This window comes from Equus quagga, chromosome 16 (assembly GCF_021613505.1).
Source record: "Equus quagga isolate Etosha38 chromosome 16, UCLA_HA_Equagga_1.0, whole genome shotgun sequence".
NCBI lineage: Eukaryota > Metazoa > Chordata > Mammalia > Perissodactyla > Equidae > Equus > Equus quagga.
This window is the reverse complement of record NC_060282.1, coordinates 45,671,180-45,687,770: the sequence shown is the minus strand read 5'-3', so window position 1 is coordinate 45,687,770 and position 16,591 is coordinate 45,671,180. Positions and strand designations below refer to the sequence as shown.

General features: G+C 35.8%; 1 protein-coding gene across 1 annotated transcript in view; it reads left to right on the top strand.

Moving 5' to 3' along the window:
• The window catches only part of LRRC69 (leucine rich repeat containing 69), a 117,746-nt gene that overhangs the window by 82,153 nt on the left and 19,002 nt on the right, over positions 1-16,591 (top strand). Inside the window, exons 6-7 of the mRNA XM_046641841.1 lie at positions 1,574-1,675; positions 6,582-6,761. Coding sequence (XP_046497797.1) covers positions 1,574-1,675; positions 6,582-6,761 — 282 coding nt within the window. The remainder of the gene's footprint in view (positions 1-1,573; positions 1,676-6,581; positions 6,762-16,591) is intronic.

Genomic DNA, 16,591 nt, shown 5'->3' with positions numbered 1-16,591 from the left:
TTCATTAATTAATTCATTTTCATTAAGATAACTTCTTTTTTATATATTATGTAGTAAGTTATCAAGCTAGATAACTCATTACCATATTTGATGGAAGAATAGTGACAGGATTTGAAGGAAGAGAAACATGACCCTTGAAGAGAAATGTATGCTCTTTGAACCATGGTCAAACTTGAAATGAGATTCGTATATGTTGATGATATTTTCATATAACAAGATGTTCAAGTTTGTATCAGTTTTGAAAAAGGGACTGTGAGTTTAGGTGTAAATTATGGAATGTTATTCTTTAGAACAGAAAATAAAAAAATGATGTTTTCATGATGCACAAGAAATGCCCTTTTCATTTCAGCACACCCAGCACTGTCTTGGGGCTACCATTGGATTCATTTCTCTAGATTGCTCCCTCTTGATGGATAACGTAGGAAACTGAATTAAGAAAGTCAGAATGTCTGTTGTGAGAGCAGGAGACAAGGTGATTCCAAAATGGCCTTAAGCTCTGTATTTTACTTTAAAATCTTGTCTATGTTGTAGAAGTTTCCTGAGACTTTTGAGACCTAATGACTTGATGCCCTGAAAAGATGTTTTAAATAAATTATTTTAAATTTGTTGAGTACTTGCTATGTTTCAAACCCTGGGCTGAAGTTAGGGAAATATCTATAATTCTTCCATAAATGTGAGATGCAGTGGTATAATGCTGTCAGCTCACCTTGGCTCACAAGAGCCTGTTTTCCACATCTCTTCTCAATTCTGTGTTCAGTGACTGGAATCAGTGATGGTGGGAGTGTTTACCCATGGAATCAAAACACCCCACAAATCAGGGCTTTTTTTTTCTTTCCAGAGAACTGTTTTATCAGCACACCACTGAAGACAGGTCTTATTTTCCCCATTTTACAGCTGAAACTAAGGCTCAGAGAAGAAACTCCCTAAATGAGTGTAACTTTGAAAGCCACATGAGTTCTTGGGAGGCAAGGCGTAATATTAATATAAGAGAATTCCTTATTTTTCTACTCACATGGCATACTCTGGTTGAATTTAGGCTTTCTTCATAGAAAATTCAATATCCTTGTGAACTGTATGTGTTTATTCTTTTTTATTTTCACTGTGTACAACAGGTTATAATGAGAACATTTTGATGTTCTTTTGTTTCTCTTACCTTCCTCACTGAACATAAAAGGGTCATAAGACAGACAATCTTTGAGACCTGGATTTTGGTGTATTTTAGACTGTTATTTTTCATCATACTTGGTTTTCTAACAAATATATTACTTGCAAAATGTTCCCAGCATTTGATTAATTAACCCATTCTAATTACTAACCAGTTCTGTGATCTTAAATAAATTTTCTCAGCTGTCCGTAAGGAGGATGCCACCACTGACCTCTAATGTCATTGCCATTCTTGCCAGCATGAAGACCCTTGTGCTTCTAACAACTAGAGTACGTCCTGCTGTTAAAATAGTAACATGGAGTATAAATTCTAAATAAAGTATTTTAGTCTGATTTTATTGAAAATGTAGCCTTTGAAGTGAAGTTCGTTATTTTGTCATGCAATGAAGTTTTTATTTTGTTTTGAAAGTTTCAGAATCTGAAGCTGAGGGAATTCTACTGTGAAGAAAACCCACTGTTGATGAAGCAGCCAGTCCACGCTGTAAAACAGGAGGGTGTCTGGAGGCTACAGGTGATGGCTTGGATCATTCACGCAGGCCTTCAAACTAAAAACATCATCTAAGTTTTAAAGTTTTCTTTTAAAGCATTCTTGCCAAGCCAGCAGATGATTAATGTAACCTTAGTCCATTGGCAATGTGGATCCTAAACATAATCTCTTTGACTTTCTTACAGAATCCAATGTAATCCTATCTGATTTCCAGAGTGACTAAACTCAGAGAAATGGAAACATTTTGTTGGATGAAAAGAAAAGAGAGAAATTTGTTTTCGCTTTAGCTTTCCAAGTATTTTTTCAGGGTGTATTTCATTTGTTCTTAGCAGGATCTTTGCCTCTTCCACTCCCTTTTTACTTGCTCCTATTCCTAGTGGATGAATGAATATGATCCAGAAATCATGTTCATTTTAGTAAAAGAAGTTGATGATATTAAAAGAAGGCAGAGGAAAGCATGTTAGAGGACTTTGTGTGTCCTTTGGTGACAGATGAGTTAAAGGTTGCAGATCCACGTGTGAGTGTGAGTCTCCATCATGAATGTGGGTATCTCAGGTCCATTTAGGTCTGTAGCTGAACATATAGGGTTGTCTTAAGACTTTCAGGAATTGCATAGGATTCAAGTTTCCTGGTTACAGGACACAACCGACTTTGTTCAGTAGTTTAGTTTGCTTTAAAATAACTTTTTTCCTTATCACATAAGTGATATATGTTTAGAAAATTCAGGTGAGCAAGGAAGAAAAGAAAAGTTATAATACCATACTGATTTTTTTAAAAAGTTTATTACAAAAGTAATACAAGCTCATTTAGAGAAATTAGAAAAAATAAGCCAATAGAAATTGATAAAAATACTCAGAAGTCTATTATGCAGAGATATAACTACAATTCTTTCCAATATTTGTTCTTCTAGAACTTTCTAAGCATCTAGAATTATTTTTATTAAGACTAAATTCAAACTTTACACACTATTTAGAGACTTGTTTTTTCACTCAAAATATTGTGAAGATCTGTCCAATCAGTAAAAAAAATCAGTCTACGACATCTTTTTTGGTGAATAATTATATGATTACACCATAATATTTTTAACTACTTCTCTACATTGGCTGCTGACTTTTTGGCCTTTATAAAAAACACTACAATGACTGTCCTCATAGCAAATTTTTATGTCCATATTATCCCTATAAGTGAAATTGTTGGACCAAAGAATGGGCATCTTTTAAAGTTTGATTAGCACTTTTCAAATTTCCTTCCAGAGAATCAATCTGTATTTCCAGGAGCAGTATTATCTTTTATTCGTGTGTGAAAAAAATTCTTATTTGAAATTTAATTGCAAAAGAATTTAAAAACTGCAGTATTTAATTTGTTTAATCTCTTATAACGTATTTGTTCTCCTTGAGTCAAGCATTTTAGAATAGGAATAATGATACCTAACACTTTTTAAGTTTACTTGGGGCAAGGAACTGTTCTAAGCACTTAACAGGAATGAACTAATTTAGTCCTCCAATAATTCTAAAAAGTTAAGTACCATTGTTGTACCCTTTTTATAGATAGACAAATTGAGACCCAGAGAGGTTAAATAACTTGTCCAAGTTCACAGAGCTAGTAAGTGTTGGGATGATAGTGCCAACCTAAGTGGTTGGGCTCCAGATTCCGTTATGCAATATTGCCTCAAAAAGGAGCTGCCAGAAGGTGAGGGTAAAAGAGAAGGAAAAGTGGTGATTCCTGGTTGGAAGAGGCTCTGGTTTGTGGAGAGGGCTGGATGAGCAGTTAACCCGATGTGGTAGTGGTCTTACAGGAGCTCTCGAAGGCAAGGAGGTTGCCCTGTGGCCGGGCCCAAGACAGAGCAGTATTTCTTCCTTCCCATTTTCAAAACTGTAAGGACCCAGTAGCACAGGAGTTTTTTGTTTTTTTTTAATTTATAGACTTAATAGAAATGACAATTTTTGCTATAAATCATTTGAGTATTTTTGAAAGTATCTCTAAGAATTTTTCTGGGGAAGGTGGTTTAAACTGATTACACATTTCGTGTTTGTACTTAAAGTAAAAGTCATTTCTACTGGACATTTGTTAACATTACTGATTAAACTACTTGGGGGCTGTCAGAGAACTATAGGGCTTTGATTCAGGTTGTGCCTTGGTAAAGCTTTTTAAAAACTTTTCTTCACCTCAGAGATTTACGAACTAAAATTTAATGTTAATAACTAGATTATAACAAAATATGAGCCAGAGTGTACTGTATCAATAGACACCAGGCTAAGAGTTTTACCTGTGTTATCTAATTTAATTTTCTGAACTCTATGTGATAGTGTTAGAAAAAAGTCCCTATTTTACAGGCGAAGTACCCAAGATCAGAGAAGTTAAGGACTTGTCCAAATAAGGTCATGCAGCTAATAAGTCATAGAGCCAGGATTTGCACCTATTTATCTAGCTGACTGTGACTTTACTTACAAAGAGAACCTTTGCTCTTAATGCTTTGTTTAGTGCCTATCATGCACACAGTAACAATTGATTATACAACAATTCCGAAGTTCATCATTCTTTCTAAGGATTCATACTTTTTTTACATTTTATAATTTTAAATATTTATAGGAATATAATTTGCACATGGACAATTTTATAATTCAAATTAAATTATCATATGTAAGGGAAAAAAAAAGAATACACCTGAAACTAATTTTAGTCTATGATGGATTAAATACAGGAATAATCTCTGACCTATACATAGTTAGCTAACAAATATTCTAACAAAGTAGCATATAGACTATTCAAAAGGAGCAATTTCTTTGCCCATAAAACATTCCTTGACTTTTAAATAATACTGGAATTAGGCCATCATTAAGTTGTGAATTCTCAAAAATTGCATTGCATGTATCTTTAAGAGGTGTCCTAAATGATGGCATGACCAAAAGAATCTTACTTTATGTCTACTCACATTTCCAAGTGCTAACTTTATATATCAGTGGTATATGTTATTCTTCCATTGGCAGCAAGTAAGGGAAGAATGTAAATAATGGGTAATGTAAGAGTTGTCAAGGGACATACAGAGTCCAACAAACATGTTTGTTTCCAGAAATCACAAATGGAAAAATTGAGCTCTGTGAGTTGTGATCTATTTATAGGTTCCATGTATTTCAGCAAATTTTCCTACCATCTGCTATTTTGAAGAGTGAATTCTCATCTATTCGTTTTCTGCAACTTGGTAATGAGACCCAACCACTGAATTGTGATAGCTAAAAACTTACCTCTAAACCCAATATCTCATTCAGAATCACAAGCTATGCTCTGTGTCAATAGTTAGAGAAAGGTTATCATAGACATAAAATTTAGGAGTCCTGGTAATATTACGGTGAAAGGATAATTCTCTCAGAAAGGATAACCTCATTATGTAACCATCTAGGAGAATGAGCTTAGTCAGTAGGAGGGTATGCCGTTGAAGGATCAGACATTTAAGGAACCCATGCTCAGGGCTGTTTGCTGTATAAAGGCACCTTTCCCAGGTGCATATTAAGTGGAAGGGATAGAGTAATAAGGAACAGGGAGACAGCAATTTATAGGATTTTGTTGTTATTTTTAAGATTTTAATTGGGGTGAATAAGTGAAAGATTATGTATGCATGTATGTATGTATTCCCAAAGATTCCTATCAGAGCCTGATGTGGACTATTTCAACACCACTGGGAAATCTTTCAGTTTGGGCAGAAAAAAAGTCCTCTACATTATTAAAATTCATGCATTGTTTGTGTAACATTTATACAACACTTCTATGCTGCTGGAACAAACAATGGGGGGAATTTAATGCAATAAATTAAACGTTTATTTTGTTTACTTGGTCAGTGAAGATCTAATTTTGTGTATTATATAATTTTTTAAAATTTAAGATGAAGATGTTGTTGATGGTCATGGTGAAAGTCAGCTTGTATATACACACCACCCCTTTTATTATTTAATATTACAATATTATTATTACCTCAAATAAGGTTTCTGGACATATCTATGTGGACAGGTTTAATATATATTGAATTCAGAGATTTCAGAGATTTGCTTCATAGGAATCGGTACTCTTTACCACTATGGCTCTGTTCCAGTACTCATTGCGGTAGCTAACTTAGACTGGTGCTTCTCAAACTTTAACATGCATATGGATTACCTGGGGAAGCTTTGCATTTACATTGCAGATTCTGATTCAGTAAGTCTGGAGTGCAACCGAGAGTCTGAATTTCTCAAAAGCCTCCAGGTGATATAGATTCTGATGGTTCATAATCCACAGTGTAAGCAGTAAGGATTTAGACATCAGTACATATGACAGACTCAATTTTCGAGTGTAGTCTAAATATTTGTACAATCCTTGCTTATCGTAATGAGAGGCACAAAATTTGAACCTAAACTTTACCTAATAATGTAAATTCGTTATAACTTGGATTCCTGTATGTAAGAGTCATAGAGACATTACACTGAAAATAATTTTCTTTCTTTCCTTTTTTTTTTTTTTGAGGAAGATTAGCCCTGAGCTAACTGCTGCCAATCCTCCTCTTTTTTTCCGAGGAGGACTGGCCTTGAGCTCACATCCGTGCCCATTTTCCTCTACTTTTATATCTGGGACGTCTGCCACAGCATGGCTTGTCAAGCAGTGCCATGTCCACACCCAGGATCCAAACCGGCAAACCCCGGGCCACTGAAGTGGAAGGTGTACACTTTACTGCTGTGCCACCGGGCCGGCCCCAAAAATAACTTTTTCTCATACTGTTGAAAACTAAGTTTATTTACAATGCCAGTCATTGAAAATATAATTCATTATATATACTATGGAAAATTAATTTAACAGAAGCTGTGAGGAATAAACCAAAAGTATAAGTTAGTGAAATGAGGATCAAGGTAATGTAGAACAGTTATTTTAAAAATAATCTGAAGAACCATATCCTTTTTTAATCTAGGAAATAACATCAAGATTCATAATGAATCAGCTAGCAGAAAAGAATCTTTTCCTGATGCAAGCCGTTGAATGGTACCCACAGGTCAGGAACATAATCTCTCAGGGAAGAAAATGTGCAATATGTGGAAAGTCCTTTTTAGCAGTATGGTTGGAATGTGTTGAATTTGTTCCTCCATCAAAGGTAAATGGTGCTTTTCATGTGAATATGAGCATAAGACCTTCTCTTATTCTTTGTCCTTAACTGAGTCAACCAATACTAACTAGATTTGTATCTAGGAATTGACTTCTATGATAGCAAAATGGTTTTTTTCCATCTTTACTGAGATGTAATTGGCACATAACATTGTGTAAGTTTAAGGTGTACAACTTGTTCCTTTGATACATTTATAAACTGTAGAATGATGACCACCATAGTATTAGCTACCACCTCCATCCCATCACATAGTTATCATTTCTTTTCTGTGGTGAGAACGCTTAAAATCTACTCTCTTAGCAACACTCAAACATATTATACAGTGTTATTAGTTATAGTCACCATACTGTACATTGAACCTCAAACTTTTTAATCTTATAAGTGGAAGTTTGTATCCTTTGACCAATATCTACCCATTTGCCTCACCCCCCAGCCCCTGGTAACTACCACTTTTTCTCTGAGTTTATCTTTTTTAGATTCCATGTATAAGTGAAATCATACAGTATTTGTCTTTCTCTGACTTATTTCACTGAGCATAATGCCCTCAAGGTCCATCCAAGTTGTCATGGATGGCAGGATTTCCTTCCTTCTCATGGCTGAATAATATACCATGGAATATTTTACACACGCTCCCCCCGCCCACACACATCTTCTTTATCCACTCATCTGTTGACAGACATTTAGGTTGTTTCCATGTCTTGCCTATTGTGAATAATGCTGCAATGAACATGAAAGTTCAGATATGTCTTTGAGATTCCTATTGTTATATACCCAGAAGTGTGATTGCTGGATCATATGGTAGTTCTAGTTTTAGTTTTTTGAGGAAACTTCTTAACTGTTTTCCATAGTGGCTGTACCAACATTCCCACCAGCAGTACACGAGGGTTCTCTTTTCTCTATAATCTTACCATCACTTGTTATTTCTTGTCTTTTTGATAATAGCCATTCTAACAGGCGTGAGGTCATCTTTTTGTGGTTTTGATTTGCATTTCCCTGTTGATTAGTGATGCTGAGCACCTTTTTATGTACCTGATGTCCATTTGTATGTCTTTTTTGGAAAAGTGTGTATTCAGTTCCCCTGCCCATTTTTAAATTGGGTTGTTAGATTTTTTGCTATTGAGTTGTATGAGTTCTTTATATATTTTGAACGTTAACCCCTTATCAGGTATATAATTTGCAAATATTTTCTCCCATTCCGTAGTTTGCCTTTTCATTTTGTTAAGTTTATTTTGCTGTGAAGAAACTTTTTAGTTTCATATAGTCCCACTTATTTCTTTTTGCTTTTGTTGCTTGTGCTTTTGCTGTCATATCCAGGGAATCACTGCCAAGACCAATGTCAAGGAGCTTTTTCCCCTATGCTTTTCTTCCAGTATTTTTTATGGTTTCAGTTCTTAAATTTACGTCTTTAATTTTGAGTTCATTTTTGTGACTGGTGTAATATAGGGGTCCAATTTCATTCTTCTGCATGCGATTATCCAGTTTTCCCAACTGTTTTCAGTAACAGTTTTCGATACCATTTATTGAAGAGATCATGCTTTCCCACTGAGTATTCTTGGCTCCCTTGTCAAATATTAGTTGACTGTATATGCTTGGGTTTATTTCTGGCCTCTCAATTTTGTTCCATTGGTCTATGTGTCTGTATTTATGCCAGTACCACACTTTTTTTATTACTATAGCTTTATAGTATAGTTTGAAATCAGGAAGTGTGATGTGTCCATCTTTGTTCTTACTTCTCAGGATTGCTTTGGCTGTTTGGAGTCTTTTGTGGCTCCATACGAAATTCCAGAATTATTTTTTCTATTTCTGTGAAAAATGCCATTGGAACTTTGATATGAATTGCATTGAATGTAAAGATGGCTTTGGGTAATGTGGACACTTTGACAATATTAACTCTTTTGATCCGTGGGATATCTTTCCACTTGTTTATGTCTTCTTCAATTTCTTTCAACAAAGTCTTGTAGTTTTCAGTGTGCAGATCTTTTACCTCCTTGGTTAGATTTATTCTTAAGAATTTTATTGTTTTAGAAACAAGGGTCAATGGGATTATTTTCTTTAATTCTTTTTCAGATGTTTTGTTGTTAGTGTATAGAAATGCAACTATTTGTTGTATGTTGATTTTGTATCCTGCAGCTTTACTTAATTTATTGATTAGTTCTGGCAGTTTTTTGGAGGAGTCTTTAGGTTTTCTCTATATAAGATCATATCATCTGCATGTTACCAACCAGGTTGGTTTTTGTCCATCACCCAGAAAGCCAAACACTGAGACAACGAGATTGCAGCAGAGAGAGGGTTTTAATCACAAGGCAAACAAATGAGGAAATGGGAGAATGAGTCTCAAATCCACCTCCCCAAAAATGGGGGCTCAGGGATATTTATGGGGTAGGGGTCAGGGTGGTCTGAAGTATGGAGATAGATGATTGAAGGTGAGGAGAGGTGAGGTAATTGATGATCTGTACAAGTGTCGTCAAACTTCATGCCTCTTCATAGGACACATGTTCATAAAATGGTGGCATTAGTATGATCTAAGAGTGGAGTTTTTAACTTCTTGACATGAAGAAGTCACTTATCAGATATCTGCACGGGCCCAGTTGATGGGTTGGTGGCCTCAACCAGCCTGAAGTGGACAAGGGGTTCTAATTCCTGAAAAACAGCTCAAACACCCATTACCATGGTGACCCAGGCACCAGGGAGATGTTATCTATAGGAACCTAGTGGGGGTCAGATAGCATATTGTCTAAACAGCACACTTAACAATGGATGGGTAATAAACAAAAAAACTATAATCAGTAATTGCACAAAGGAAACAAAACTTTAGTTACTAGCTACTTAATCATCAATGGTTATTTACCAATTTCACATAAACAAAGACATTTTGCTTCTTTCTTTTCTGCTTGGACACCTTTTATATCATTTTCTAGCCTGATTGCTTTGGCTAGGATTTCCAGTATTATGTTGAATAGAAGTGGTGAGAATGGGCACCTATTGTATAGAGCTTAGCATAGCACTTGGTACATATTTTATTTCTAAGTATGACTGATGAATCACAAGATCTGGATTTGAATACCAGCTCCTCTGTTTTATTACATTGTTAATATATTACATCAAATATATCATAGAGAAAAATCTGGCAGAGCCACTGCTAATGAGGGCTAATGTCCACAAAGGTGAAATGATGATTGAGGAGACATTTAAAAGTCAAAATCAACTAGACATTAAACACCAGGTGAAAATAGAGATAATCAGTGGAAAAATGAAAATAGAAATATATGTTGGTTCTGAGGATGGGAGTAAATCTGTAATCTTCATCACTTATATAACTGTAATAGGAGATTTATAAGAAATATATATATTTGGTCATTCAGATGACCAAAATATATTTCTCAGATATATTTGGTCTTTATCCAGCTGTGAGTTCTTGGCTCACAGCTCCCAAAACTTTTGGAATTTCCTGAGTGATAAAAGCATGGGAGCATCTTTGTTTTAATATTTGGTCTCTTGTACTCAGTTCCTGAAAACGCTTCAGAGCCATAAAGGCAAAGTAATTTGGCTGAGTTCACGAAGCTGCTAAGTAAAGGTTCTGGAGAGGAAACCCACGTATATGATTCCTTGCTCTTAACCAGATATGCTGGATGATCATTCCTAAGCTTTTCAACACAGTTACTCCTCATTTGCTTCAACTGAATTTAAAGCATTCATGTTAAAGAGCCTTATTCTGTCATCATTTACTCATCCACTCAAACTCATTAATTTTTTTTTCCTACTACATGTCAGGTCCTTTACCACAGGCTGAGAATATAGAGCAGCTCCAGCCCTCTAGGAATTCACACCTTCCCGGGAGAAGTGGTATAATAAGATGATTGGAATCTGATAAACTAGGCTTGCTGACCAGCCCTACCACTTACCACCTGTGTCATCTTAATTTTCTCTTTGAGGCTAAGCTTCCATCTGTAAAATTGCCATAATAATAATCCCTATCTCACAGGGCTGGGATGAGTGATATGTGAGGTCATGCATAGAAAATGTTTAGCACAGCAGGTGCTTGATAAGGGCAGTGAATAGAAGATGCTCAACAAAGACATATTTTTTTAAAAAAATCAAGAAAGAATGATTGCATTCTTGTTATAAGTTCTATGATGGAGGAGTGCACAGGGTGCTGCGAGAACAAGGCATCTCAATTAAATGGGGCTGTTCCCTGGTCTGTCCCTGCAGCCTAGCACAGTGATTGTGCTTGGTACTTGGAGAATACATAATACGTGTTAAAATTATTCTAGTAGGCATTGCTTGTAAACGTGCTTTGAATAATAAGAAGGCATTAGAATAGCTAAAGAAAGAGTGGACAGGCGTTTTAGGTGAGGCAACTGCATGTGCAGAGGTTACATGGTGCAAAGGAATTGCACAGTGAGTACAGGGAACTCACTGAGTATGAGACATGGGAGATGAGGTTAGAGAAGCAGGTGTGAGATCAGGATGGCTCTTGTGTGTGAATTTTGAACTTAATTTTGAGAGCTACTGTATTCGTTTGTTATGACTACCTTAATCAAGTACCACAGACTGGGTTGCTTAAACAACAGAAATTTATTTTCTCAGAATTCTGGAGGCTAGAAGTCCAAGACCAAGGTGTCAGAGCACTTGGTTTCTTCTGTGGTCTCTCTCCTTAGCTAGTAGATGGCTGTATTCTCCCTCTGTCTTCACATCGTCTTCTTTCTGTGCATGTCTGTGTCCAAATCTCCTCTTCTTGTAAATACAGCGGTCATATTGAATTAGGGCCCACCCAATGATGTCATTTTAACTTAATCACCACTTTCAAGACCAATTCTCCAAATACAGTCATGTTTTGGGGCTAAGACTTCAATATATAAATTTGGAGGGGACATAATTCAGCGCATAACAGCTACTTACAGCTGTTGAAGCAGTGGAGTAGCAAGATGAGATTTATTTTTTGACAGAAAGATTGTAGCTGGTGACGTGGATTTAAGGATTGTTTATGTAAGTGTGAGACTTGATGCCATGGGAATGAAGATTGCACAAGGAGACTTAGGTGAGAAGACCAGAAGAACAGAACCTTTGAGGACAACCATATTAAAGGGGTAGGCAAAAGCAAGAGTCAGCAAAGGAGAATGAGAAAATGCAATCAGGGAGGGAGAGGCAAAACCAGGTAGAATGAGCACAAATTTTCTAGCTATAATACACAGATATGTAAGAAATAGAATTTTATTACTTTTTCTTCTGCTGAATTATCTTCTATTTGGGCTCCAATTCTACTGGAAAACTTAATCCAGTTAATTCCAGGCTTATGTGGTAATTTCAGGATGTTCTTGGTCATTTCAGATTTAATCTCAATCATTCAGGGTTCTTCCCCCTCCCCCCCCTTGTGTTATCCAGCTTTTGGAGCTCTTAAGTAGCATCAAGATATTAGAAAGTGGGAGCAATGTGTTCTGCCAATGTCTTTTGTTGTGTGTGGGCATCCTCTGAGGTATGTGGTCAACCTTTCAAAACTTCAGATATGGTATTGTCTCCATGATGGTGTCTGCTGTGTCATCCACTTCCCATCAATCTCTGCTTATCCATCCATGCACCCTGTGCCTTCTTGTTCAAGGCCTGCTGGTCTTCTTTCAACCACTTCCACCCTATGGGAATGATAAAATTTGGTTATTCTCTTACTCCAATATGGGCTCAAGAATGAGTTGATTTAAAGGTGCCAAGTTGAAAGATTCAGGGCTAATGAGAAAAAACTTGGCTGGAAAGTTGTGGCAGGAAGATGGTATCCTTTGCGTCAATAAGTGAGAGGGCTGGAAGCAGGTTGCATTGATCCAAAGCTTGAATGGGAACACAGAAGTGAAGCCAGCAAGTCTTAACTAATCTCTACAAAATGTAGAGGGTAAGAGGTAAGAGAGTAATAGGATGTTGTCCGGAGGGTGAGACAAGCTTAAGGAAAGATTTTTGAGGATGGTGTAATATGTGCATGATGGTAGGCTGGGAAAGGAGCCAGCAGAGGATGAAACCTAAAATTAGTTTGTGTTGTACACCAGTTGATGAAGAGTTTAATGTTTTGATTATGTACTACCTACTTTAAGGAATTAATAGGGCTAGAATTTGGTTACAAATGATGAGGCTCATCTGTTTCATCACCTTAAGAGACTGAGTAAGCCAAAAAGAGAAGATGTGAAAGTTTTTAAACAAGTGTAAAGTGGATAGTGGTAGTGCTTTTCCACTTATGAAGGATTTTTTTCATATTTTTTTCCTTCAGTGCCTTTAATGGGTACTTACTTTATGCAAGGTCCTAGGCTGGGCTATCAGGATCCAAAGATAAATGAGACACAATCCATGCTATCAAGGAGATTACAGACTATTTATTAAAATACACTGTTATAAGCATTATAGTAAGGCATTATATATCCATGCTATGGAGTCACAGACAGAACCAACAACTACTTAGGAAGTGTCTTAAGCTGTTCAGGCTGTTGTAATGAAATACCACAGACTGGGTGGCTTATAAACAACAGAAATTTATTTCTCCCAGTTCTGGGGGCTGGAAATGTAAGGTCAAGATGCCAGCATGGTCGCATGAAGGCCCTCTTTTGGATCACAGACTTCTTATTGTATCCTTACAGGTGGAAGATGCTAGGGATCTCTGTGGGGTCTCTTTTATAAGGAGACTAATCCCGACCATGAGGGCTCTGCCCTCATGACCTGATCATCTCCCAAAGCCCCCACCTCCTAACACCATCGTGTTAATCTTCAGGATTTCAAAATGTAAATTTTGGGGGAACACAAACACTCAGTTATAGCAGAAGACTTACGGTAAACTTTCCTGAGGAGGTGATATTTGAATAACATGAGTCCCTGATCCTCATATTAATTTTGTAACCTGGTTTTCATTGTCTCCATTCACAGGTAAGGCAACTAAGTAGGTTAGGTAGCTTGTTCATAAGTCTCAAAGCTATGAAATAACAGAATTAGAACTTTAGTTTATACCTCCTGGTACCACCTTCAGGTCTCTTTTTTCTGCATTATAGCATGCACATTTTTATTTTGAACGATGGTGATACAATTATTCACAACAGCCTTCATATATCTGAAAGACTGTAATGTGGAAGAGAGATGAAGCTTTTCTTCTTTTGACCTGCAGAGTGGAACACAGAACCACTGGTATTCAAGCCAGATAAATGGAAGAATTTTCTTACAAGATTTGACACATGCACACACACACATACACACATGCAGATTAACATCACTGAAAAAAAATAGAGTGGAAGAAAGACTAGGAGAATAAAGAGATTTGATAGCTACATAATTTCATGTTGAAAGTTAAGAGGGAAGTAAGAATACATTTTTGTCAATTAAATATGTCCAAGTGCATTATAAAAACAGCAATAGAGTAGTATAAGAATATAGCATGGGTTAAAAACATAATGGTTAAAAAAATAAACCAGAGACCTAGGTGTGAATCCTTGCTAATGGCAGCAAATGTTCAAATATTAACAAAGACATGATCCCTCACGTTGAAAAAACACATTGAGTGCCAAGCAGAATAAATAATAACAAATCCATATCTGGACACATTTTGGTAAAACTACATACTACCAAAGAGAAGCTACTAAGAGCTAAAGGAAAAATTTTAAGAAAACAGATCACTTACAAAGAGATGACAATGGACTAAAAGCAGACGCCAGAAAGAATTGGTATAATTCTTCAAAGCACTAAGAGAAAATAGCCCCAAATAGCCCAAACAAGTAAAATTTCGTAAGTATATGACAGTGAAAAAAGTATGTGACAATGGAATTAGAATAAGTATATAGTATGAATTTATAAATTATGCTACACAAATGTGAGGATATTTAAAAATTGTTAAAAGTTGGATAAACTAAATTCAGATTGGAATATACATTACTAGAGGTTTGGCAGTCAAAACATGTTATTTTAATGGGGTAGTTTAGTTCCCTGTTTCTAGAGTGAAAACATTCAGAAAATGCATAGAGGTGATAATCAGATTAACCACACTGGTAAACAGTTACTTTTATATTATATATCTTTAGAGTTTTATATGCTACTCTTCCACTGAAGTAATGAAAGATTATACAAAGACTAGTTTGCCTAGAAGCCTCCCTTTCTATTAAAAAAAATTCAATTTTTTAATTATCTTTTCAGGAACTAAACATAGAGTATGCTGACATTGAGAATAAATAGCTTAGCATGAAAGGAGAACCCATTTGATAATGCCAACGTCTGGTTACCCTGTTGTGCTTTACAGAATTTCTGTCTCTGACGGAGTTTGCCATCTGAAGACATAGCTGAAGGAGGGAGATAGTTGATGACAAATGTGTCTTTATTCTTGACAGAAAACAACTAGAAACAATAAAACATCCAATTGTAATTGCTTCTATTCAGGTGAATGTGAATTATGTCATGTTTACCTTATGAAATGGCAAGATGAGGATTGGAAAATAGCTGATGAAAAATTTTGCTCAATCTTAAATACTAAGCTTTACTGTAATTTGTCCAGATGCTTTTGTCTTTTTCCAAACGTTATAGCCATCGCCATCCGAATTCAGTTAGTCCTTAGCAATTACAGAATTATCAATAATTTCAATGTAATTGATATTTAAGTATTAACTACTAATGATATAAATCTTTGAAACAGCAACAAAAATTAGTCCTTTTTAGTTACTACCAACTTGGGCCACATTTGAACTGGTGACTTAGAGGAACCTAAATAGTCTCGTAAAATCCTTTCAAAACACTTGAGTGTTCTTGTGCCCGAGATATGCATTTGATAGTTTTCATTTGGTATAGTTATGTTAGTTGAAGTTAACATTTCCCCAGATTCCTTTAAAGTTGAAGAGTTTAGGGGAAGAACAGTTTGGAACATGAACTCTCAACCCCATATTGAATGTTGTAATGTAATTAAAACTACCCGCAAAAGAGATTAGATTGAGTAGGTTTCACTACAAACGAGTGAAAACATGGATTGCTTTATGAAAATAAATGAAAATTTGAAGCCTTAATTCCTTTTTCATGACAAGCTGCCAGTAATGAAACATTATGTAGGATTAACTTTAATAATTGTACTCATTAATAATAGAGCACAATCTTACTTTTCAGTAAAAATTTATTACTGTTTAGATACCACTGATGTTCATTTATGAAACTGATCATTTCAGCCAGTCAACTGTGAAAATGAATGTAGGTTTTAAAACATTTATGCAGTGGTTAGTCAATTTAATGTACATTAGGCACTAAGAGGATCAGAAGGCATCACATTTTTAATTCTAAACAGTCGTGAAAGTAATATGTATTTATTGTTCAGAAAAATTGAGATGATATGAATGGTCCTTATTATCTTAATTCAGAAAATAGCAAAACAGTTATAGTATAAATGAACTCACACAATGTGTCTTGATTACTTCTAAGCTGTGAAAACCCATTGAATTCTCTTTTCCCTTTAGAAAACTCTCCCGTTTGTTCTTAGACTGCTGGGCAGAGTTGCAATTGTATTCAGTATCTACGATTTTTTTCTTCTAAAGAATCTTAAATTGTATTCAACTTCAATACATTTATCTGCATCTATGTATCACCAAAATGTTTGAATCTCCCACATAAACTTCAAAGGACATTGATTATGCAGAGGTGGTGTTGGAGAGCAGGATAGCCCTTTAGAGGAGAGAATGCTGCTTAGCTAGATGAGTGGCTGGAGCATGAGCAGGGTTTTCTTTCTTAGAAGGGTTTCTGCCCTTACCACAGTCCAAACTGTCCTAAGGGTGGAATGACTATATAATGTATCATCTAAGCCAAGATGCTTTTGAGATTGAAAGTGAATA